This window comes from Crocodylus porosus, unplaced genomic scaffold, assembly GCF_001723895.1.
Source record: "Crocodylus porosus isolate Cpor-Errol unplaced genomic scaffold, CroPor_comp1, whole genome shotgun sequence".
In the NCBI taxonomy this organism is placed as follows: Eukaryota; Metazoa; Chordata; order Crocodylia; family Crocodylidae; genus Crocodylus; species Crocodylus porosus.
In genome coordinates this window covers 1,848,176-1,870,757 of record NW_017728945.1, presented here as the reverse complement: position 1 = coordinate 1,870,757, position 22,582 = coordinate 1,848,176, and the positions used below count along the sequence as shown (strand labels likewise).

Below are 22,582 nucleotides of genomic sequence, written 5' to 3'. Positions count from 1 at the left end.
ATAGTAGCAAACCCAGCCCATCCACCTCCCTCCCTCTCCCCCAGGAAAACAAGCCAGAGCTGCAGTGCGGCATTTACTGGCTGGTGGATGGCTGGTGGCTGAACAGGCTCCAGGTGCGGATGTCCCTGGTGGTGAAGCGGGGGGTGTGGGTAGACAGGTAGGGGACGTAGCCGGCCTTGCCCTTCAGTTCGCTGGTGCAGCGGTTGCGGTTGACAACTGGAAAGCAGGAGAGCAGGTGAAGGGGGCAGTGGTGCAGGGGCAGCAGCAGGGCATGGGCAAGAAGTCAAGCAGGGGGAACCCCAGGCCTACTTGGCCACAGCAAGGGGCAACAGGAGCAGCCTGGGCAGAAGGGCTCCAGGCAGCCATACCTGGTGGCCAGAGCCCCTTCAAATGACTCCGCGGCGTGGCAGACTGAAGGCTCCCAGCCCCACAGGGGCACTGCAGCTCCTGGTCCTAATTCAGGGCTGGCAAGGAGCAGTGATATATTTGCCCGGGCCTGTGTGGAGTCGCACTGGGACTAGGCACAAGGAGCCCTGTGTCTGGGGTGCTCCAGGACAGGTGACGCCCCAAGTTACACCTTGGGAGGACGTGGAGGGAGGTCACGAAAGCACCGTAGTGATGGGCATGGTAACCAGCTCCAGCTGCTGCCCATCCCACCCCACCTCTTCGCAAGTGCAGCAGGGGCCCGAGACCCTCCTTCCCTTCCCCATGCCCTTACCGTACTCCTTGCCCAGGATGGGCTTGTCTCTCCAGTGGAAGGCCCCCCACCGCGTGCTGGGCTCCAGGTACTGAGCAGGTACAATGGGGTCGTACCACGCCACCTCTCGCAGGTGCTGGGCATAGGCTGCGGGTGGGAGCAAGCACAGCCATCAGCAGGAATCGGAGGGCAGGCAGACCAGGGCCCCGAGCTGCCAGGGCAGCAGCTAATGCTGGGGTTAGCCACAGGGGAACCATCACAGAGAGCAAAGGAGTTGCCTTTTAACAAACACATTCAGCCGCCTGGTGCAGCCCTGGATGGAGCCACATGTCCCGGCCTCTTGTGTCTGTCAGACACACAGCAGCCCTCAGCACCATCTCGGGGCCCTCAGCAGTGGCACGTCTGCGCTGGGCAGACACCCCCCCCCTCCCTCCTCAGCCCCCACTGAGGCTGCCATGGGGACACGATGGTTTCCCAGACACTTCCAAGGGAAGGCAGCCTGGGGCTGGGGACCAGCCCGGGAGCTCCCCAGCCCAGCGGAGGTGCTTGCTAGAAGCCAGGGAGTGAGAGTCAGGGCTGGAGTGCAGCCGGAGTGTGAAGCACAAAGGAGGTTTCAAAACAGAGGTCACATTCCCCAAGGATGTGGCCGGCTGCCGAGCTAATACAGGGCACAGCAGGCGCGTGAGTATGCAGGCACTGCAGGTGGAGGCTGGGCATGACCCTGCCAGGATCCAGCTGATGCTGCTGGATGTTGCACAACTGCTTCCACCTGCGGCTCGCAGGAGCCCAGCTGCCCTCTGCCGGACACTTGCAGCACATGTACGGGCAGGCCGATAGGGGCAGTAGCAGCAGGTGCGCGAGTCAGAAAGTGCGATGCCCCCTTCCTAGCCCTGAGCCTGGCTCCTTCCCACACTCCTGTGCTTGCAGCTCAGATACTCACCCCCAGCATCCCCAGCCCCTGCCATGGCCTGGCCACCTCTTGTGGAGATCGCAGGGCACAGATCTGCACTTCTTTTGCCGCAGCTTCCTCCCCTCTGCAGCCCCAAGCAGCCAGGATGCAGCCTGTGCACTGCTCAGGGGTACAGGCATGGGAGCCCTGTCCTTGCCCAGGGCTGGGAGGCTGAGACCAATGGTGTCTCACGGCTCCTTTGTGCTCTTCCAGCCCCCTGTGTCCCGAGGCTCTTTGCACATCAGCTCTTTGGGGCAGGAACTGTTTTGCTGCCCTGCATTTGTCCAGCCCCTGGGACCTGACAGGTGTGCCCATGCCTCATGCTTCTGACTCCGCGTCCTTCATTTGGTGGCTCCCACCTGCCGGCTCTTTGTTCCAGGCCTGCCAGCTCCTTGCCCCGCTTTGCTCCTGGCTCCAGTTCAAACCTGTCTGTGGACAGTCAGCTTCTGGCTGGTGGCTTTACTTTGGCAGTCACCTGCATCCCTGTCTATTATGGCTACTGCTGCCTGCTCTGGACCCCCAGGCCAGTGATGCCAGTCTGGATCCCTGCATCCTGCTTCTGATGCCCCCTGACCCACTGCTTCTTTTTCACCCCACCTCTAGACTGGTCCTTTGCTGACTCCTCAGTTCCCCTGCATTGCAACTCTCTAGAGCCAGCCCCTCACCCACCCACATCCCAGTTGCTCCCCTGACCAGCACAGCAAGGCCTTGAGCTTTGCTGGCATCGATCAGCAGCACCAGGCCTAGCAATGCCCTCACCAGATCCTAGGCTCTCTGAGGGTTTTATGCTGCTGCCCGTCTCCATGGGAGCTGATAATGGCTGCTTTATAGGGCTCCACTCACGTGGTTCAAGAGGCTGGTGATTAAGAGACATTATAAACATGTTACAGCACAAAGGTAAGCAAGGGTTGTGATGGGGGCGGCATTTCAGAAGGTAACAGGATAATGGCAGCAGGCAGCTAAGAGATCTGTCACCAGGGATTAATTCTTTACCACCACCTGTCATTCAGCTCTCTACAAGCAGAGCCCCTAGTGAGATGCACAGCTTGTATCCTCAGCTTCTCCTGCAACGTGTTCCCAGACTAACATCACGACTGCCTGTTCCTTTCCTGAACAGGTTGGGAAGACACGAGCAAGACAGCAGGTGCGCTAGATCCAAAACCCCTTAGCCACACAGCAGGGTCCGATCTCCAGGTTCAAGTCCCCATTTCCTGGCTCCTCGTGTCTTCACACACCAGGGCACAGGGAGAGGAAAATGGGTGCGAAACGTTGCCATAGCAGCCCCGGAGATCTCTGAGCACTGGGTGGCCCCTGCCACGTGCACCTGCACAGCACACGTTGGGTGACACTGGAACAGGGCCAACAGCTCGGACCATTAATAAGACCCCCAGCAAACAGCTGCCTTTGCAAAATGCATCTCCCCAAGGCTCCAGGCATACACAGATGCAAGAGGAGGAGGACCTGCAGGGAGGGGAACCAGGGCATGTGCACACAGCACAATTATGAGGGACTAATTCAGTCCAGAGTTTACTCTGTATAAGGAGCAAATTCAGCTGTGCTCATGGTCTGCCTGCAGCAAAGAGCTATTACAGGGCCCAGCTGCAAGGCAGCAGAGGAGTTGGTCTACTCTGAGCAGACAGCTGCCCTGGGAAAGATCGCTCAGAGCAGACACCCATGCAGTACACTGGGGTAAGGATGCGCCTCGCTTTCCTGGCGTGGACTGACTTGCACTGCTGTAAAGCTGTGCACTGTACGTCCACTCCATTTACACCACAGGAAAATCCACCTCCTTTAAAGTATACAAGCTGTGTGTCTGCATCCCTCACAAATTTCTTTTCAGGGCATCTTCTTTTATATGTACTAGAGTAGCATCACAGAGCTCCGCTCCTGGCCCAGGAACTCCCTGTGATGACCTGTGTACAAGCACACACTGAGATGCTGTCAGGCACTCCAAGCCCCAGCAGCACTTAGGGGAGAGGGGATATTTGACATTCACTCGTATTCTCCAGCCCTCGTGCTCATGCACCTGAGGGGTAATGAAAGAGCAGCCAACAGGAAGCCCTGGCCTGAAGAGCCTGGTGTCCTAGGAAATGCAGCTCCCACTTGCATGTCTGCAATAACACAATGCTTCCAACGATGTTGGAAGGGAGATGCCGCTACTCTGCTGAGCTGCTGTCTTCTAGCCTGGGAAGCACGGGAGGATGGAAAGGGCAGGGCGCTGGGAAGGAGAGGGACTGTTTCAATGCCACTTCCCAGGTGTTCTCCAGAATGACCAGATGCCCCAAGGGGCTCCCTGGGAGGAAGGCACAGAGCGTTACATGTGCTGGGCTTCACAACACAGGGAAATTGAGGCATGGAGCAGTTCAGCAACTTGCCCAGCAGTCCCCTAGCCAGGCAGTGGCAGAGCTGGGGTGTGCAAGCAGTACTCCTTCCCTTCCCAAGCATAGCCTGGACCTCCTAGCTGCACAGTGGGGACAATTATAGAGACAGTGATGGGGGCCCCTTCAGGTTGCATCAGCAGGGTGCAGCAGGCAGGAAAACACAAGAGCAGCATCACAAGGAAGTACTCAGTGCATGTCAAAAGCACCTCTGCCACGCAGAGTTAATGCAGGCAACTGGCACTTAGCCCTGGTGCAAGCAGGCACTGGAACCAGCACACCTCTCTGGTGCTGTCCTCCCTGGCTCATCTCCTACAGCTCTTTGCATAAGTTGCCCTACATGTTGGGGGAAACACACCTTGCCCAGCCCAGCACATAGCCCAGGTGCCCTGCCCCAGGCTTACGTTCTGGCTGGCATCAAAGTGAGGATACATTTTGGGGTCGTGGGGGCAGGGAAGCACATCCTGCTCCCACTGCTGGTGCTAACTCAAGCAGAAGGCCAGTGCAGGGCATATGACAGGGGAGGGAGGCTGTGAGGAGTGCTTGGGGCTGGGCAGGCAGCAGATGCCTTGCTAAATTCAAGCCAACGGCTACTGTAGGGGAGCGGAGGCAGCTGCTGCTGGCATTAATCCCTGTGGGACCTGGCTCTGCAGAGGCAGGGCACCACCAACTGTAACAGCACAGGGTGAAACAAGAGGCCTCACAGGGCATTTCAAGAAACAAGAGGCCTCACAGGGCATTTCAAGTGGCCCAGCCTCCCCTCTAGGTCCCCCCCCTGCTCCAGCGTACCTGGGGGCAGGGTTTTCTGCTCCCGCTTGGTGTGGGCCTGGGCCCAGCGGTGGTAGGCCTCCCGGCTGACAGGGCTGGTGAGCGTGTACCAGGCATCCCGGTTGTCGCTATTGGTCAGCCCCGTGTACCAGGTCTGCCCGCGGGCATCCCAGCCCATGGGGGTGCACGACCAGCGCACGGCCTGCTTCAGGATGGGGGCGTTGCGGGGCCCACGCAGCGTCAGGTACTGGTCACTGCAGACAAGAAGGGTGGTTAGAGCTGGGCACTGGGCCTGCAAACAGGAGGTGCTGCATAGCCAGAGCCCCCACCGTTGACTTCTTGGGTTGCATCCCCTTCGACTCTGGCCTATGCCACCTGGGGCCTGAGTCAGGTCCAAGGGCACTAGAACATGGATGTGGGTGCAGCACCTGAGCCAGCATGGGGCTGCCCACAGCACAAGCTGCCCAAACCCCTTAGCTGCCATACTCCGGACTGATTTGCCTGTGCTGGGCTCCATGCCCTACAAACAGGACTCCAGGGACCTCCCATCTGCCTGCCCCAGCTGCAAGGTGAACCCCTGACATGCCCCCAGAGCGCCAGGTCAGGGCCAAGAGGCAGGCCCGGCCCTGGGAGAGCTGGCAGGGGAGCCCACAAAAAGGTGCTTCCCCACAGATGATCAGGGCTTCAAGGTTTACTCAAGTCAGAGCCAGGCCTAGGGAGCACACCTCCCACTCTCCCACCCCATACCCACAGGTGGGTGAACAGCCAGCTGCGAAAGGGGAAAGCCTGGCAGGTGGCTCGGCCCTCCTGCACCCCACATACACAGCAGGGATTACTATGGGGGGACATGCTTGGGGGTCTATTGAGAACCAGGAGGCAGAGCAGGAAGACCTTTCCAGACTGAGGATTATGGTGCAGGGTAGAGGGGTCCCTGCTCCCCCATTTCCAACAACCTCCCACCCCTCAGCTCCGGTGCTGGAGACAGGGAAGGTGCCTTGTGCCCGCAAAGCACTTGAAGCATCTACACTGCAGCTGCCCTCTGTGCTGCCCGGGAAGCCAAGGCCCAGCCGGCCAAGCGCCACAGCTGGCAAAAACTTGAGGCTGCCTGACCCCAGCTGGGGCCCAGCCCTGGCTCCCACCCCCACCTCCACCGCGACCCTTTCGCTCCGAGGCACGGGGAGGCTCTCACCTGTACAAGGGGGCGGGGAAATCAGTTTCCAGAGTCCCCTGTGGGACGTATGGACGGTCTGCCTCCAAATCCAGGCCCTCCATGGCTGCCTGCTCTCAGCCCACGGCTCGCGCGGCACCTGCAAGGCAGCTGCCATATCCAGGCTATTGTTGCTGTAAGGAGAGCATGGCAACCATCCCCCGGGCAACCGGGCAGCAGCAGGGGCAGCCAGAAGTCCCAGCAGGCAGGGATGGGTCCTGCGGGAGGGATGGCAGGTGGGCTAGAGCAGCTTCTCCGGACCACTGAGCCGGTGGGATTCAGGCACCTGCTGCAGTAGGCCAGAGCCGATTCCCCTTGGGCTGTTCGCATCCTAGCCCAAGGGCAGCGTGGCCTGCCAGAGCTAAGCTGAAGCTGCTTTACATCATCCCCTTGGGAAACAGAGGAATGAGGAGGCTTTGGGTACCTTAATGAAGCAGGAATTCCCCCTCTGGAGAGATGCCTGCTCATTGGTTTGATGCGTTTCCTTCACCAGGAAGCTACTAGTTCATTGCTCTGCTAAAGGAAGGGCTCCCAATACACACAGAGCCTGTCCTAGCACAGCAACCCTCTCTGGGAACGTGGTCCTCCCACCCCGCTCCCCTGTCACTGGTAGCAGGGATGGGGGCAGAAATCAAGAGGTTTGGAGGGGGTTAGTTTCAGATCCTCTGCCTTGGATGCCCTAGAGGGTTTCAACGTGGAGGTGAAGCACAAAACAGGGTCAGACATCCAGGAAGCAGCAGCTCAGACAAACTGTGGCCAGCCTGGTAGTTTGATGTCTCCAAAACCATCTTGGAGGCTTGCTCAGAGCTGTCAATTAGCAGGTAGGGGAGGAAGGAGACCTGCATCCTGCCATCCCAGAGCCCTACACTGGCAATCTCCAGTGAAATACACACAGCACAGATTGTGGTTGTTCCCTACTCCCCTTGTACATGCTTCCTCTCTTGCCACCGATACCTTGGAGTAAGTATGTTAGCTACTCAGCTCAGCTTGCTGCTGTGTATGTATATGACCCACTTCTAGCGGTGTCACACTGAATGAGTGTGAGGAGCCTAGAACTGTGCAAGAGAACAGCAAAGCGGGTTAACATTCCTACTTAGTGGGCATGTCTACAAGAGATGCTTTACTGTGCAGTAGAGCTAATTACTGCACAGTAGGCATCACTGTCTACATGTGCCGACCCTTACTGCACATTAATTTCTTGTACTCAGCAGTTAATTTGCCACCTGCAAATGCAAGTAGTAAATTAACTGCCAATTAATTATCGTGCAGTATGGCACGTGTAGTTGGTAGATGGGCAGCAGATTGCTCCCTCCCTGCCCTCAGGAGCTGCCTGCTGCAGGGGCAGGCTCTGCCACTGAAGCCTGGGCCTGGACAATGTCCCCCTGCCCCAGCAGCAAAGAGCTCCCAGTCCCAGCTCTGCAATCGCTCCCCTCCCCTGCAGTTCTTTCCAAGCTCCCCACCCCAGGGAGCCAGGGCTGGGAGCTCCCTGCTGCCAGGGCAGGTGGACACTGTTGCTACCTGAGCTCTGCCACCTGCCCCTGCCCTGGCAGCAAACAGCTCCCAGGGACAGGGAGCAATCTCTCAGCCCCCACCAAGAGAACTGTCTCCTGGTCCTGTGCTCACCTGCTGGCCCCCGGGCTAGCTCCCCCTGGCTACTGCAGGGAGCCAGTGCAGGGCCAGGAGCAAGCTGCTGCCAGGAGCAGCAAATTTACTCCCAAATCGCCGCACATGTAGACACCTGCCCGGGGTGGGTTTTATCTTAGAGCAGGGGTTCCCAAAGTTTTTATGCCATGGCTTGACAAACCATGGCCCAGCAGTCACAGCCGACTGCAGCCAGAATTTCTGGCTGGAAGACAAGTAAGAATACCCCCACCCCTCAGGCAGTGGGGTGGGCCACACCCTGCGCTGCCACAGACCCTGCACAAGGAGCCACAGCCTCTCTGCCTGGCTCTGGTGGGCCACAGTTTGCCAGCCCGCAACCATTTCTCGTCTGGCAGCCAACCATGCTGCAGACTGGCAGCCAACCTGCCTCATCCCAGCACTGGGCCGTGGATTGAGAACCCCTGCCCTAGAGTAATTTACTCTAGAGTAAACCCATCCTGCAGTATTTGCATGTGTAGATAAACCTAGTGAGCTCTAGGAGGCACACTTTGCATAGAGCTGCTTTCAAGCCTAAGACAACAGATGTTAAAACTGGCAGGTCAGTCAACTGATCAGTTCCCTCTGCCAGAAGAATGGAGAGGAGCAAGACTGAATCTAGCCTAGCTTGGGGGATACTAGCAGATCCATCAGCTAAATTCCTACTGCAGGAATTACAAGAGTGGCAATTCTCAGCCAGGGTGCTGCTGCACTATACTGTACCTTGAGAGCCTTTCAAAGGTGCCACGCAAATGGTATAAACTGGTAGGTGTACAAACATGATTCACAAGATAAAATGTAGAGCTTTCACATAGGAATCTGGAGTGTCAGAGACGTTCTGACCTATTAGGATCTTTCTGAATTCTTTGCACAAAAGAATCGTTTTGGTTTTGGGTTTTTTTGCCTACAGGAAAATAGAGCGAAAGCTAAGAGCTGGTATTTCCTGAGTTTGAAAAAGTTTGAGAACCACTGTATTAGACGGTTGGGTGAAGACCAGAGGAAGCCAGATGGATTTACATAACACAGCAATTGAGAATGCAATGATACCCCCACCCTTCTCCATTAAAACATCCCATCATATCTGTCCTGGGCTGTACTTTGTCTTATTATAAACAGATGTTTTTAAAAAATGACGCAAAATTTCGTGTTTATATGGTCACTTTGATTGTTGTCTGAAACCTGTGGTCATATCCTGCCCCACGGCAGGGGAACTTGTGGCATGAGAGTCCACTTAAATATCTGAGCACAGTCTATTGGCATGCACAAGAGAAGACCACTCCTATACATGCGTCATGCAGTGACAGACTTAAATTCACAACTTGTTTAATGCCAGTAACATTGCTTTACATGAAAAAGTTACAATGTTCTCTATATTTTCCATATGATGTTATTATATGTAACAATACCACAAGTTCTTAGATTTATCTGCATAAACTCTGAGGGGAAACCCTTTGTTCAAACTGAACTGTACATTTCAGTACTTTTATGCTTCATACATTGAAAATACAAGCATACAAGATTTCTGCTTTTTTCCCCATTTACAACGCTAATCAGCACACGCCAGACAGCCGGTCATTTCACACTAGTTGCCTACATGAAAAATCTAGACAAACTTGCATACCCACAAACACACACACGCACACCCTGGCGAGATACCTTTTGGGGGAACTTTCATGGACCCAGCCATCTACCTTCCTTGGCAGCTGCATGTGAAGTGGGACCACATGGTAGGGGAAGGGCAGGGAGGGGAATATAGGCTGTTACTTGAACAGACATGAAGCCAGTCACTGGAACAGTTCCCTTTACATTTTGCCATCATCCTTTTTTTTTTTTTTTTTAAAAGGGGACACTATTTTACAGTTCTAGTACTATAAGCAGAAGTAAAATAACTTCCCTCCTCTTCTCTTAGCCCCACCATGCATTCCATTGGCAGATATATTTAAATGCTTGTCAGATTGCCAATTCACTCCACCCTAAGTCAGATATGGATTGGAGGCAACTATCCTCCCTGCTGAGCTGATCAAATAAGGAAGTGAAAAAGTGATGGTCCCATCTCAGAGCAGGTCTGGATTTGCTTTCTAAGCAAACAGAGGGACAGCAATTCAGTTGCCAAACCTGTGTGACTAAGTGAGGGATATATTATTGAGGGGAAAAGAGAATGACTAAGGAGATGCCCCCTCCCTGCTGGACTCCGGGAATGTAATCCTACTCTGGAGCTGCAGTAGGAAACAAGGAAGCTGCCACACATATCCCTATAGCAGCTGGACACATCAGACCACAGCACTTCTTATCTAAAGCTTGAACACTTCAGGCAAACATCTCAGCAAAAGTGGCTTTAAGGTGTATATATGGAAAAACTTGGCTAATGTCCTCTGAGCCTGCTCTGCTCTATCACAAGGCAGGGAGAAATGAGGACAAACTGTTAATAGTGCCTGCCTGAGGTCAGTGCAGTCACTCACTCCTAAAAGAGCAGACTAGGAACACTGCACATCCCAAGTTTCACCTTTCCCACCCCACAACAGTCTCTGCTGGTATGCATGGCTTTCTGCCATTCCTTTCTATAAACCCCTCCAAACTCTCTCATTAAATAGATGCGTGCATTTTCCAAACAGAAACCAAAGCATCTTCTTCTCTCAGGTGTTACACCTGCCTCAGGGGCAGCTTCCAAATTCCCCTTCCTTTGCAGATCTCTCTCTCTCTACGAGGAAGAAGTGTCTCATGATAATTGCTAATGCCCAGTCTCTAGACTAAGTGAGAGTTCTCAAAGCCTAGACTGCAGGTGCGATACTAATCCACAGAAGCAGCTCCCCCCATATAAACACACGCAATACTTTCCCCTAGTCTACTCTACTCTCTTGGGGCAACTACAAAATGGAACAGGCAGTGTTTATAAACCATGCTGAACCGCAGGTGGTGTTTTCAGTTCAGACATGCTTGCCCAACTTAAACTAATTGGGTAACAATTCTGCAGAGTTTTATGATGGCTATTTCAGCATTGTGATGTTTAAAGATGCCAATGAATGTACAAAAACAGCAGGAGAGGAGTCTGGAAGCCATTAGACTATTTTTACAATTCCCAGTAGTTTCGTAGCGAGAAAACAGCAAAGCAGACCTGGTTTGAGATTGTGACTGGGAAAGGAGAGTGGGGCAGGGGAATAAATAAGAATTTTCTGATCCCACTTTTGGCTTTCAAGATGCCCAAGGCTGTCAACTTCGCTAAGGAACATGGCAGGTACCTGGCACACAAGAGCCTGGAAGCATCCGCAGTACACACAGTGCTTGTGTCAAGCCACTGAGGAGAGCAGCATCCAGGCACTATGTGAATGGCATGCTCAGTCAAGGCCGTCGCAAACATGGAATGAATTAACCAATGCACTTTGCCAGCCTTGCCACCCTGGATGCCTTTGCTTTCCAAAAAAGATGGGTTAGGTGATGTTGGGGGGGGGGAGGGGAAAGAAAAGCAGCTATGTTCCACACCTCCCCCAGCCCCACAGTCCAAATTTCACAAAAGGTATCTGCCTGCACACTGTACTGACACAAGACAAGGTCTATACACACACACGGAAAAACAACAACAACAAAAAACAAAAAAACAAAAAAAAGAAAACAGGACACAGCACTTACATCCAAATGTGTTACAAAGGAGGCAAAGAGGTGAGCAGAAGAGCCAGAAGCACAGCTGGGTGAGCATTGGCACACATACAAAGTGAGACAGGAAGAGGCTGCTGCAAGCATAACAGCTTCTCTTAAATTAAAAACAACATACACACTCAAGTGCTTTGCATCACATCCCACTGCACTCTTCACACAGGCTCCAAACTGGCAGGATCTCTCTCCCATAACAACTTAAAAATGGGTCCCTGGCTTTGACCTAATTCATTAAAAAAAAAAAAAAAAAAAAAAAAAAAAAAAAAAAAGTCTTGTGCAGAGATTTAGACATGATGTTTCCTTCTTCTTAAGCGGAAAAGACAACCACCTTGCCTTGAAAACAGATCCACAGTAGTCTTTTTTAACATACTCATCTCAACTGGTTTTGTCCTTTGAAAGACACTCTGCAGCGACTGGTTTGCAATAATTGGCACAGAAGGAAGCTCCAAATAAAACACTCCTGGGTCTTCGTAAAAGCCATTGTTTGTATGCATTCAACTAAAAATCTAAAGACCAGGCTTGAACATGTATTGTTTCTTTTCTTTTTTTTAAAAAAACAACAAAAAATGTTGATTGTGCAGTAATCTTCCCCTTCAACACATGAGAAGGCCATTAAAACCCTTCTAAAAATTGAGAGACAAGAATTAAATTTTTATAGCCAGGCATCAGAGGTGCTGAAAATTAAACTGACTTAAGTGAACGGAAATATCAAGTACTGCAGCATCTTTTTAAAAATGGAGAACACTGTGTTAAGGGGAAAAAATAAGCATTTCTCCATTTTATTTGGACAACAGATGCAAGGCTAGAACGGTGCCTTGTTATTTGAGAGGCCACTGCCCAGCTCAAAGGTGTGTCCCTTTGCACCAATTAGATCTGATCAAGCCTGGCTAGCTCCTGCTTTCAAAGGTGTTGATCAAATTGCAGAATGAGAGACCCACAGCAGCATTTTAAAACTATTCCCTCCAAAGCGACAAGGAAACTCTTCTCCCATCATATGTAACAAAGCAGCAGTTGGGATGCTCTTGGTCTGGTCTTAGTTAATGGTCCATATCATACAAGTTCTGCCCAATGTACAACATAAGATTAAGGTTTTTTTTTCTTCAGTCTTCCCTCTTGTACCCATGCCCCCTGATGAAAAGTGAAGCCTTTGGCAGTTCCATTACCCTCCCAGTCCAAAACCCAAATACTGTCCAATATGGTTCACAATCACATATTTAATAAAGGATCTTGAAGGTCCATCCTTCAGTCCCACTGACACTTCCCTCCCCCTCTTCTGGTTGATAGCTTGGGGATCCATGCACGCCAACTTAGTGGTTTTCTCCCGGTATATCACACTGTGGTCTCATGGTGTGGAGTGGGTGGGGTTTACCGTATCCTGGTGAAGAGGTTCAGAACAGACACAGACTCCTGGAAAAAGAGAAACCAGTGTTGTACCAAGATGCCCAATTCAGTTAGTTTCTGAGAGATGAGTACAGTACATACAACAACATCACTAGGAAATATTCCCCCAAGAAGCTTGCACTTGAGCACAGACAAGTCTAGGGAAAAAGGGTCTGGAACCCTTCAAAAGGTAGGTTCAAACTCCAAGCATCCTTGTTGCAAGAGATCAGCCACTCAGAGCACATAAACATGTATAAGGAAGAGCAACTGCAATAATGGAAGAAAAGGGTTAATTCTGTAGTACATAGTTTTCATAAATCATGAGGGAATGAGTTTATTCTCCCTCCCCACTGTGCTCCCCCTTCTCAAGCCCATTCAGGACATCATGGCCCTTAGAACTCTCTACTACCTCCTTTTGTGTTTGAAGCTTCTTCTTGAACAGTCCTGCAAACGTCTACTTTTGCTGAACTATATTTTGAGGAAATCGCTATCCATGGTACCTCTCAGGGTCAAATTTACAAAATCCCCTTTTTCTTGAAGTCGTTGTTTTGGACAACTCTGCTAGAAGTTAAAGGATACAGATCCCAAGGACACAACTGTAAGCATATGGCCAAGACACAACACCATCTTGCACATGTTCTAGTGGCATGTCAGCAGCATAGCAAGACACCCAGTGTTATAAACACAAATTTAAAAACAATGTTGTGCTTAGCTGTGATACTCATCTGCGGGTGCATCTACACATGCAACTAAGGCAATGCAATAAACTTCGGTGCAGTTCACATCAGAGTCAACTGTGCCTGGGCACAGTGTCTGCATGTATGCCTGGGACTGAGGTGGGTCTGACTGTTCTATAGTTCCCTGGATCTTTTTTTGTCCCTTTCTTAAAGATGGGCACTGTCACCATGAGTTTTCAAAAATAATGGCCAGAGGCTCTGCAATCACATCAGCCAACTTCCTCAGCACTCTTGGATGCATTGCAATCTGGCCCCATGGACTTGTCCATGTCCAGCTTTTCTAAATAGTCCCTAACCTGTTCTTTCACCACTGAGGGCTGCTCACCTTCTTCCCAAACTGTGCTGCCCAGTGTAGTAATCTGGGAGCTGACCTTGCCAGTAAAGACAGAGGTAAAAAAAGGCGTCAAATATTTCAGCCTTTTCCTCGTGATCTGTCACCAGGTTAACTCCCCCATTCAGTAAGAGACACACACTTTCCCTGACCTTCCTCTTGTTTGCCAACATGCTTGCAGAAACCCTTCATGTCCCTTGCTAGCTGGAACTCCAATTGCGCTTTGGCCTTTGATTTCATCTTTGCATGCACAAGCAATATTCTTATGCTCCTCCATAGTCCTCTGTCCAAGGTTCCACTTCTTGTAAGCTTCCTTTTTATGTTTAAGTTTACTGAAGTGTTCTCTGCTAAGCCAAGCTGGTCATCTGCCATACCTGCTGTTCTTCCAGCACATTAGAATGGTTTGTTTCTGTGTCCTCAGTGAGGTTTCTTTAAAAATAGAAACGTGTAGACTGTGATGCTCTACTGTGGAGCTAATTAGTCAACTCCACACTAACGTGCACATGTAGATGCATCCCATGTGAAGACCTAATGTGTAACTTTCAACTGAGGATCACAAACCCCTTTAAACTTATGCCCAGGCTCTGACCCTGGCCCCACTCCCACGACAACTTACTACACAAACAACTACGGGAAAGAATATACAAGAGGTGAACTGATCATGCAAGAGAAACACCCAGAAAGCCGATAGGACAGCTAACCATTAAGCCTTAGCCTTGGTGACTCCTCCCCTGATGGATCTAGTTTGCTCCAGAAACTGACCACTAAAGGCTATGGATTTTACCTTTGTTGAGCGGGTTTTGCTGAAAACATTCCAGAATCTCAGGGTTTCATCTCCAGCTCCTGTAACTATGGCTTCTCCATCAGGAGACATTGCCTAGGGCAAAAGAGAGAGAATAAAGAGACTGCAAAATACATTTTACTGAGCGATCACAATCCCCATCCCCCCACCCTCATTCTCCAGCAGCGTTTGATCTGAATGGGCACCTTAGATGATTAGCCAGGAGGAAATCAAATTGCAAAATTTGGGAATAGACTTTATTTACATTCTACAGGACACACAAGGGTAACTCCTACCTTTGGATCTCATTCCTGCCTAAAGCGATGTGTTTTATTTAACCTCAAGGGGATATGCATTAGCCTATTATAAAAACGGCAATGAGATACAGAAGTGTTGTTGACATTTTAAGCCCTGTTGCTTACACAAATGATTTACTTCTAAAACCCACTCTGGCTAGTACATATCCCTTCAACAGATTTGACTCATGCCATTTTCTAGTGAAGCCTCCCAAAAGCTCTATGTGAGTGAGGGCTATGCACATAAAGTAAACAAGAGAAGAATCCATCCAGAGACAGAGGTGGATTAAACACACAAAAAACTCCCAACAAACAACTAACCAAAAAAATAATCACACTGGACATTTTATACTGTACTAAAAAGAAGAAACACAGAGAACAGAAAATGGAAAGAGGGGAGAAGAGTAAAGAGCCTTTTATGCTAAAGCAGCAGCTGACTTTTACTACCTTAAGATCTAATTACCATGCTCCTTTGGGAATGAGAGAAGCTCACTTTTGGCAAGTTTTGACACCTGTCAAGATGTAAAATTCACCATACAATGTGAAGTGTCAAGTCAAGAAGCCTATTCCATGTCAACAAGTGGGAAGAGCCAAATTATCAACGGCCCTGCTACATGCAGTTTTGCTTAACAAACAGCTATAGGGAATCATAGAAAATTAGGGTTGGAAGGGACCTCAGGAGGTCTAGTCCGACCTCCTGCTCAAAGCAGGACCAGCCCCACCTACATCATCCAAGCCAAGGCTTTGTCTAGCTGGGCCTTAAAAACCTCCAAGAATGGAGATTCCACCATTTCTCCAGGCAAGCCATTCCAGTGCTTTACTACCTTCCTAGTGAGAAACCTTTTTTTTTTTTTTTTTTTTTTTTAATACCCAACCTAAGCTTCCACTGCTTCAAGCTGAGACCACTGCTCCTTGCTGTCATCTGCCACCACTGAGAACAGTCTAGCTCAGAGGTGGGCAAAACGATGGATCCAGCCGGCAGCTGGATTCCATTTCCCAGCAGCTCCTGCCTGCATCGCTGCAGCTAGTTTCCACGGGGACCCCAGCAGCATGGGGCCAGGATTTCTAGACTGGCCCCAGCAGTGTGGACAGGGCACACGGCTGTGCAGGGAACCACACTGCAAGATCCCAGCCCCGGAGCAGCTCCTCGTCTAGCCATGTGCCACGCCAGCGCTGCTTGGGCTAGGCTCCGTGGAAACCCTGGCCCTGCACTATCATACACACACTGCTGGCTCGTATGCAACTTACTGCCCACTGTAAACCTCCCCCCAAGTCCTTTTCTGCAGTGCTGCCGCTTAGCCAGTTGGTCCCCAGCCTGTACCAGTGCATGGGATTCTTCCATCCTAAATGCAGGACTTTGCACTTCTCCTTATTGAACCTCATGAGATTTCTTTTGGTCAAATCCTCCAATTTGTCTAGGACTCTTTGAATCCTAGCCCTACCCTCCAGCGTATGCACTACTCCCCCCCAGCTTGGTGTCATCTGCAAACTTGCTAAGGGTGCACTCCATCCCATCTTCCAGGTCACTGACGAAAATATTGAACAAAACCAACCCCAGCATTGACCCCTGGGGTACTCCACTTGATACTGGCTGCCAAACAGACATGGGGCCATTGACTACTACCCTCTGGGTGTTTATACATGTGCTCCAGGAGGTTCATAGACATTAGGGCTGGAAGGGACCTCAGAAGATTGAGTCCAGCCCCCTACCCAAAGGGCAGGAAGTCAGCAGGGGTCATAGGATCCCAGCAAGATAGATATCCAAATGTCTCTTGAAGGCGTTCAAGGTAGGTGCCTGAACTACCTCCGGCAGCAGTCTATTCCAAACCTAGGGGGCTTGGACAGTAAAGAAGTTCTTTCTTATGTCCAGACTGAAACAGTCACGGTGGAGTTTGTGACCACTGGATCTTGTTATCCCTTGGGGCACTCTGGTGAACAGATGTTCCCCCAGACCCTAGTGAGCACCCCTGATAAACTTCTAGGTGGCCACCAGATAACCTGAGCCTGCGCTTTTCCAGGCTGGAGTCCCATAGCTCTCAGCCTCTTGTTGTAAGGTCTGTTTTCCTGACCTCTTATCATGCACGTGGCTGTCCGCTGGATTCTCTCAAGCTTCTCCACGTCCTTTTTGAATTGTGGAGCCCAGAACTCGATGCTGTACTTCAGCTGTGGCCTCACCAGGGCCGAGTACAATGGAAGAATGATGCTCTGAGATTTGCTCGAGAAGCATCTATGGATGCAAGGCAGCGTTTTGCTTGCTTTACTGGCTGCAGCATTACACTGAAGGTTCATATTCATCTTGTGGTCAATCATGACCCTCAAGTCCCTTTTGTCCAAAGTGCTAGCCAGTGTAGCACTGCCAAGCCTATAAGTATGCTGTGGGTTTTTCCTCCCAAGGTGGAAAATCGTGCATTTTTCAGTGTTAAACACCATCAGGTTCTCATCTGCCCACTTCTTGAGCCTGTCAAGGTCAACCTGGATTGCCCTCCTGTCCTCAGGTGTGGACGCTTTACCCCAAAGTTTGGTGTCGTCGTCGAGCTTGGCCAGTCCGCTTCTGATGCCAATGTCCGTGTAGGTGTTAGGGGCACTTTAATTACTGTAGGTCTGAGAGTTGTGCTAATTAAAAGTGCCCAGGAGCGTCATGTGCATCAGCATCCCTGTGTTGAAAAATGACAGCAGAGCACTTTAAAAGTGCCACACTGGCATTTTTCAGCATGAGCATGCTGATGCCTGTGATGCTGGGGACTGCTAGAGTGCATCAGTTTCCACACTCCAGCAGAATCAATTAATCAAGTCTGCTCCAACGCTCTACAGCGCATTGGAGCAGGCTCCCTGCATGTGTATAGGAATGCTCTCAGCCCAATGATTCAGACAGTTTTCTATGTACTTTACAGTCCACTCATCCAACCTGTACTTCCTTAGTTTGCTTGCAAGAATGTTGTGGGAGACCGTATCGAAAACCTTGCTGAAGTCACGAATCCAGCTGAAAGCAGCACCTTGGATTCCATCACTGTGCATAGCATAGTCACAGCAGAATCAGAAGCTACAGAAGAGCTGGTTAAAAAGGTATGGATTATAGCTTACCAGGTATAAAACTCTGTATGAGTGCCCTGTTAGCTTTGCTACTTGGGTTAGTGAGGGGTATTTCCAGACGAGAATCTGGTTCTGCGAGTATCCATGAGTACTCACCTGCAGGAGGAGGAAAAGACAAGACAGTCAGGGGCTCAGTTCCCAATACCTGAAGATTAGCAGCAGGACACTGAATAGGGAAGCACTTACTAATTCATTGGCATGTTTGGACCAGGCCAGATTGCACACTTGTGACCCAGTATCAATACACTGTAAAGGCTGCCCAGTTAAAGTGTTCCAGAAACGTATGCAGCGATCTGCTGTCCCACCACCCGAGGCCAGCAGGCCATGCTGATGCGGAGACCATGCGATAGCTTTCACTGCTGCTAGGTGTTCTGTGTACTGCTGAACGGGACTCAGGCTGGAGTGATTCCAGACAAGGAGCTAGTGGAAAGAAACAACAAGATAAATTAAGCACACGTACCACCTTCTAGTCTCCAAACCCCTACACTAAAAAAGGAAATGGTACCAGCCAAAGCTAGACAGAGCGAAAGCCTGAACAATTTTGCCAGCGCGCCTCCATCTTGAGTATTTTAGATTCCTGAAATGGGACCTTTCCTCTGAGCCACCAAGCATGCTCAGCCTGAGGGGAGATTTTGCAATCTGAGCCTAGGGTAAAATCCCAAAGCTCATTTCCTTTGAGCCTTAGCCAGGATCTGAATTCTGGTCCATGAATGTGAACAGCAAGGCCTTTATCTTGCTTTGTGACTGAATAATCCAACTACGTCACAAGACGAAGAGTCTTATTTACTGGAGGAGTGCCAAAACTGGTAATACTCTGTACGCATGACTTTGGTCCAATATACATCCCATAAGTTACCTGTGCAGGAATCTATTCCAAAGGGTGCTCTCAGAACCACTTCTTAGAAATACAGGATATTTCTCTATACTCACTGGTAAACTGCAAGCTTGCGTTGCATACACCAAATTCAAAAACTTACATTTGCAGGCGGAAGTTTAATATAAGTTATTTTGAATGGCGAAATGTTGCCCCTGCCCACTCCCCGAGACCCTCATGGCTGCCCCACATGCTGCAGCTACAGACCTATAAGCAAAAAAACCCCCAGACTCACCGGCTCCTGCAGTGGCCTTGGGGCTTCTGGGGGCTCGTGCAGAGCCTCCCACGCAGCACGGAACAATGAGGGGCAGCAGGGAATCACCCCCTGCCAGGCACGACCTGTTGAGTCAGGGCTCTTCTTTTTAAAAAGGCCTAGAGCTGGGCCAGGCAGGGCAGAGCCCCCACCACTCAGCATGGGGCAGCGGGGATCGCCCCACTGCCAGATAACACCTGGTGAGTCTGAAGCAAATACTAGCCACTTTGCACAGGCCTCCTAAACAGACTATTAATCCCCATTTACTTTAGTAAATGGTAGAAGACTAGAGAGGGTAGTAGGTTAGCTTAGTTTGGCTATATCTGAGGAAAAACAAAGTCCAATTAGCAAGGTGACAGGAAAAAAAAAAACCACCCTTAAAAACATTGTAAATGAGGCTGGAATTTAAATAAAAAAAAAGAAGGCATATCCTTGAAGAAAGGAAACTTTTTTGAAATTGGCAGTGAAAGTTCAGAGATGAGATCAAATTTCTTTCCAACAAAAACAGTACTATACCTTGTTATCATTTCCACCAGATGCAAGGAGTTGGTGGTCTGTAGACCACTTTAGCCCACACACCTCCTGCCTGTGGCCCTGAAGCCGCCGCTCAGATTGTAGTGGTGGGGTCCGGATGTCTCTCTGAAGGATCATTCTATCCCGACTCCCAGAAGAAAGTTGGTCTGCGTTCCACGCCAAGGCGCCTGTGAAGTAGGCAAAGCACAGTGACATATTTGATGCAGTCATTAATAGTGAACTGGATTGCAGGGGCATGGGGGTGGGGAACAGTATGCAAATGTTAAGCACCAATACTATTATATGAATATAACATTATATATAAAAAAAGTCTTCAGCACTTGTTTGAAGATTGTAAAACAGTTTCCAAAACACAAACCTCATGAGTTACCACCACCATTTGATACGTCAATAGTGGATAAGGAAAATGGGACTCATGAGTTCTGGTCACCAGGTCTAGGTCTGGGAGCTAAAGTTGCATTGCTTTCTTCCATAAAACTACTTGCTTAAAGATAAAATGAACTGAAAACTTCCCGGTGTTAACAACTTAACTGGAGACTGGAAATCAGAAAATAAGGACATTCAACAAGGTTAGTAACATAGCACACCAACCCTCATCTGCCTCAGGCACATGAATAAAAAAAAAAAAATGGCACTTGCCAGAAGTTTGTGCTGCAATGATTCATGTATCACCACACCCAAAGCAGGTCAGTGCTGCTACAGAATGAAAATTTAAAATGAATTTTTGAAGAAAGCCCAGGAGTTGCAAGGATATGCCTGCTCCCCACATTTCTGGCACTCCTTGTTAATCAGGTTTAAGGAACTATTGCAGTATTTACATGGCTTGAATTTCAGGGCTGGCAGCCTGTGAGGGCATAAACTGTGACCCACTAGACTGTCACCCACCACCACTCCCTACATTGCTGTGCCTGTAACAGCAACCAGAGCCTCCAAGCACACCTCTCTCCTCCGGCTTCTGCTGCCTTCCCTTGCCTCAAGGGACAGGGTGGGGAGCCAAGGCCCAGACTGAGGCCATGCAAGCATGCAGTGCAGCAGTGAACTGAGGGGTGCCTGTATGGTGCAGAAGGAAGGGAGGCATTAGCAGGGAGCGCAGTCCAGGAGGCCTGTGGCCAGAGCCATCCCAGGGCCCCTGCAGAGCTGGGAGGAGTGGCTGTGGCGACTATGTACCGCCGCCGCTGGCTTTGCATCCGGCCACTCGCCAAACCCCAACCCCGCCAGTGGCGGCAGTGGCTTCTTCGCATCCAGGGTGCACAGGGTCGGGACCCTGCACAACCTGATTTGCCCTGGGCCCCGCACCCTGCTTGGGTCAGCTCTACCTGTGGCTCACCATGGTGCAGTCCCCGCTACCAAGGCCCACAGAAGGTGGACAGCTCTAGCTTTCATTGATCAGTATTTTACATCAGAAGGTGATATTTAAAAATAAAACACCTCATCCTTTGTCTCCCACTTGCTCCTTACCAACTCTGGCTGTGTGACCCTCAAGCATGGATAATTTCTTCCCTGCAGCTGCATCCCAGATCTGTACAAAGCCCTTGTGAGTTCCAACTGCTACTAAGTTCCCCTAAATAAATTAAAAGAAAAATTCCAAATCAATAAAGCCAGCAAGGAGAAGCACACAAAAAGACTCAGACAGCCACACCATAAACTTGAGGTTCTGAAAGGGGGGTGGGGGGGCGGCAGAAGGATAAAGTCTCAGGAGAGATCATCCATGCTCAAAGGAATTCCAGCTAACCTGGGAGTGCTCAAACAGGGTATATACACATCCTCAACATCTTACTACTTATATTAGGAGAAAATTGCTCTAGGAACTAAACTAGATGCATCAAGAGAATCCTTTCAAGGCAAATAATACTGGCACTTTTCATGCACATTCTAAGCACTGTAGCATCATCAAGTCTTTTATCAAGTCCTTGGTTTAGACGAGATGAAGCATCTTAAGTCCTTTGCAATGAGATGTGATCACTTTGTCCTCCACCTGTCACAGTCTAGCCTACCCTCTCCAGAATATCCAATGGTATTTGAGGACTTGGCTGCAGGGTTTCAACAGGAAGCTGAGATATTTAGCCCAGGCCTTCCCCAGAAAGAATACATGCAACATGGTAGCACTACAAAGAATTACTTGAAATGCACTGACTGTATTAATTTAGGTCAGCAACTTTCCACAATGAGCAGCAAATATTAACTGAAGTTTGTGGTACTCGAGGAGTTGCATTGTGGGGTCTGACAGCATAACTTACCCACACATGGGCAGATTTCTCTACTCCATTTATGATACATTTCTACACACCAAGCCCTTATCTACATAGTAGGATAGTTGAGATGGTCGCTTTAGTCAAAGCTGACTCATCTGCCTAGCTTTTAACAAAAGGCAAAAAGCAATTAATGGTCTGTGGCATCACTTTTTCCCCCCCCTTAAACTATACAGCTCACACGGATACATCAAACTGCATTCCTATCAATGGTGAAGCACCAAAAACAGTTCCAATTGCTTTTACACACCAAGCACTCATTTTTCTGGGTATCTTGAAATGCAACAGTAGTTGAGAGGGGCAAAAAGTCCTCAGCACTTTTGAAAAGGAAATCAATCATGTTTGACAGCATTATACGAACCCGTTCTGACCAGCCCACTGATGTTACAGAATCACCTTCCACAGATAAATCACACAACCGGGTCACCTTGAAAAGGGAAAGAAATTAAACAGCAGCAGCATAATGACAATATTAACGTATTAGCTATTTCACAGGCTAAAAACTGGGACTAAGAGCACTACTGAACCCCTGGAAAATGTTACGCTTAAGACACGATTAACCAGTTACACACATTTTAAATAATGATCTGGCCACCTGTTCATGATACTAACGGCATGATAGAAGGGTGAAAATAACCCCCCACATTATTTCACAGAACATGTAATAATTTTGTGACTAGTTTTCATTACGCCTCAAACTGCACTTGTGATCAGTGCACTGAGACTGCCAATCATGTTGGCAGTCCCTGCTGTGGGACAACACCAGGGTGTG

General features: G+C 49.9%; 2 protein-coding genes across 2 annotated transcripts in view; both read right to left on the bottom strand.

The window, feature by feature from the left end:
• Positions 1–60: 60 nt before the first annotated feature.
• On the bottom strand, positions 61–6,147 carry CUNH19orf71 (chromosome unknown C19orf71 homolog). Its single transcript, XM_019550599.1, has 4 exons — positions 5,982–6,147; positions 4,814–5,046; positions 719–844; positions 61–216 (listed from the first exon to the last, which is right to left on the bottom strand). The coding sequence occupies exons 1-4, from the start codon at positions 6,062–6,064 to the stop codon at positions 74–76; spliced, it is 585 nt and encodes a 194-aa protein (XP_019406144.1). The 5' UTR covers positions 6,065–6,147; the 3' UTR covers positions 61–73.
• Positions 6,148–8,943: 2,796 nt separating this feature from the next.
• The window catches only part of FZR1 (fizzy/cell division cycle 20 related 1), a 32,702-nt gene continuing 19,063 nt past the window's right edge, over positions 8,944–22,582 (bottom strand). The window contains exons 8-14 of the mRNA XM_019550598.1: positions 22,172–22,237; positions 21,020–21,122; positions 19,544–19,728; positions 18,087–18,320; positions 17,892–17,996; positions 14,518–14,610; positions 8,944–12,692 (exon numbers count right to left, since the gene is read on the bottom strand). Of these exons, the coding sequence (XP_019406143.1) occupies positions 12,651–12,692; positions 14,518–14,610; positions 17,892–17,996; positions 18,087–18,320; positions 19,544–19,728; positions 21,020–21,122; positions 22,172–22,237 (828 nt within the window). The 3' untranslated portion in view covers positions 8,944–12,650. The remainder of the gene's footprint in view (positions 12,693–14,517; positions 14,611–17,891; positions 17,997–18,086; positions 18,321–19,543; positions 19,729–21,019; positions 21,123–22,171; positions 22,238–22,582) is intronic.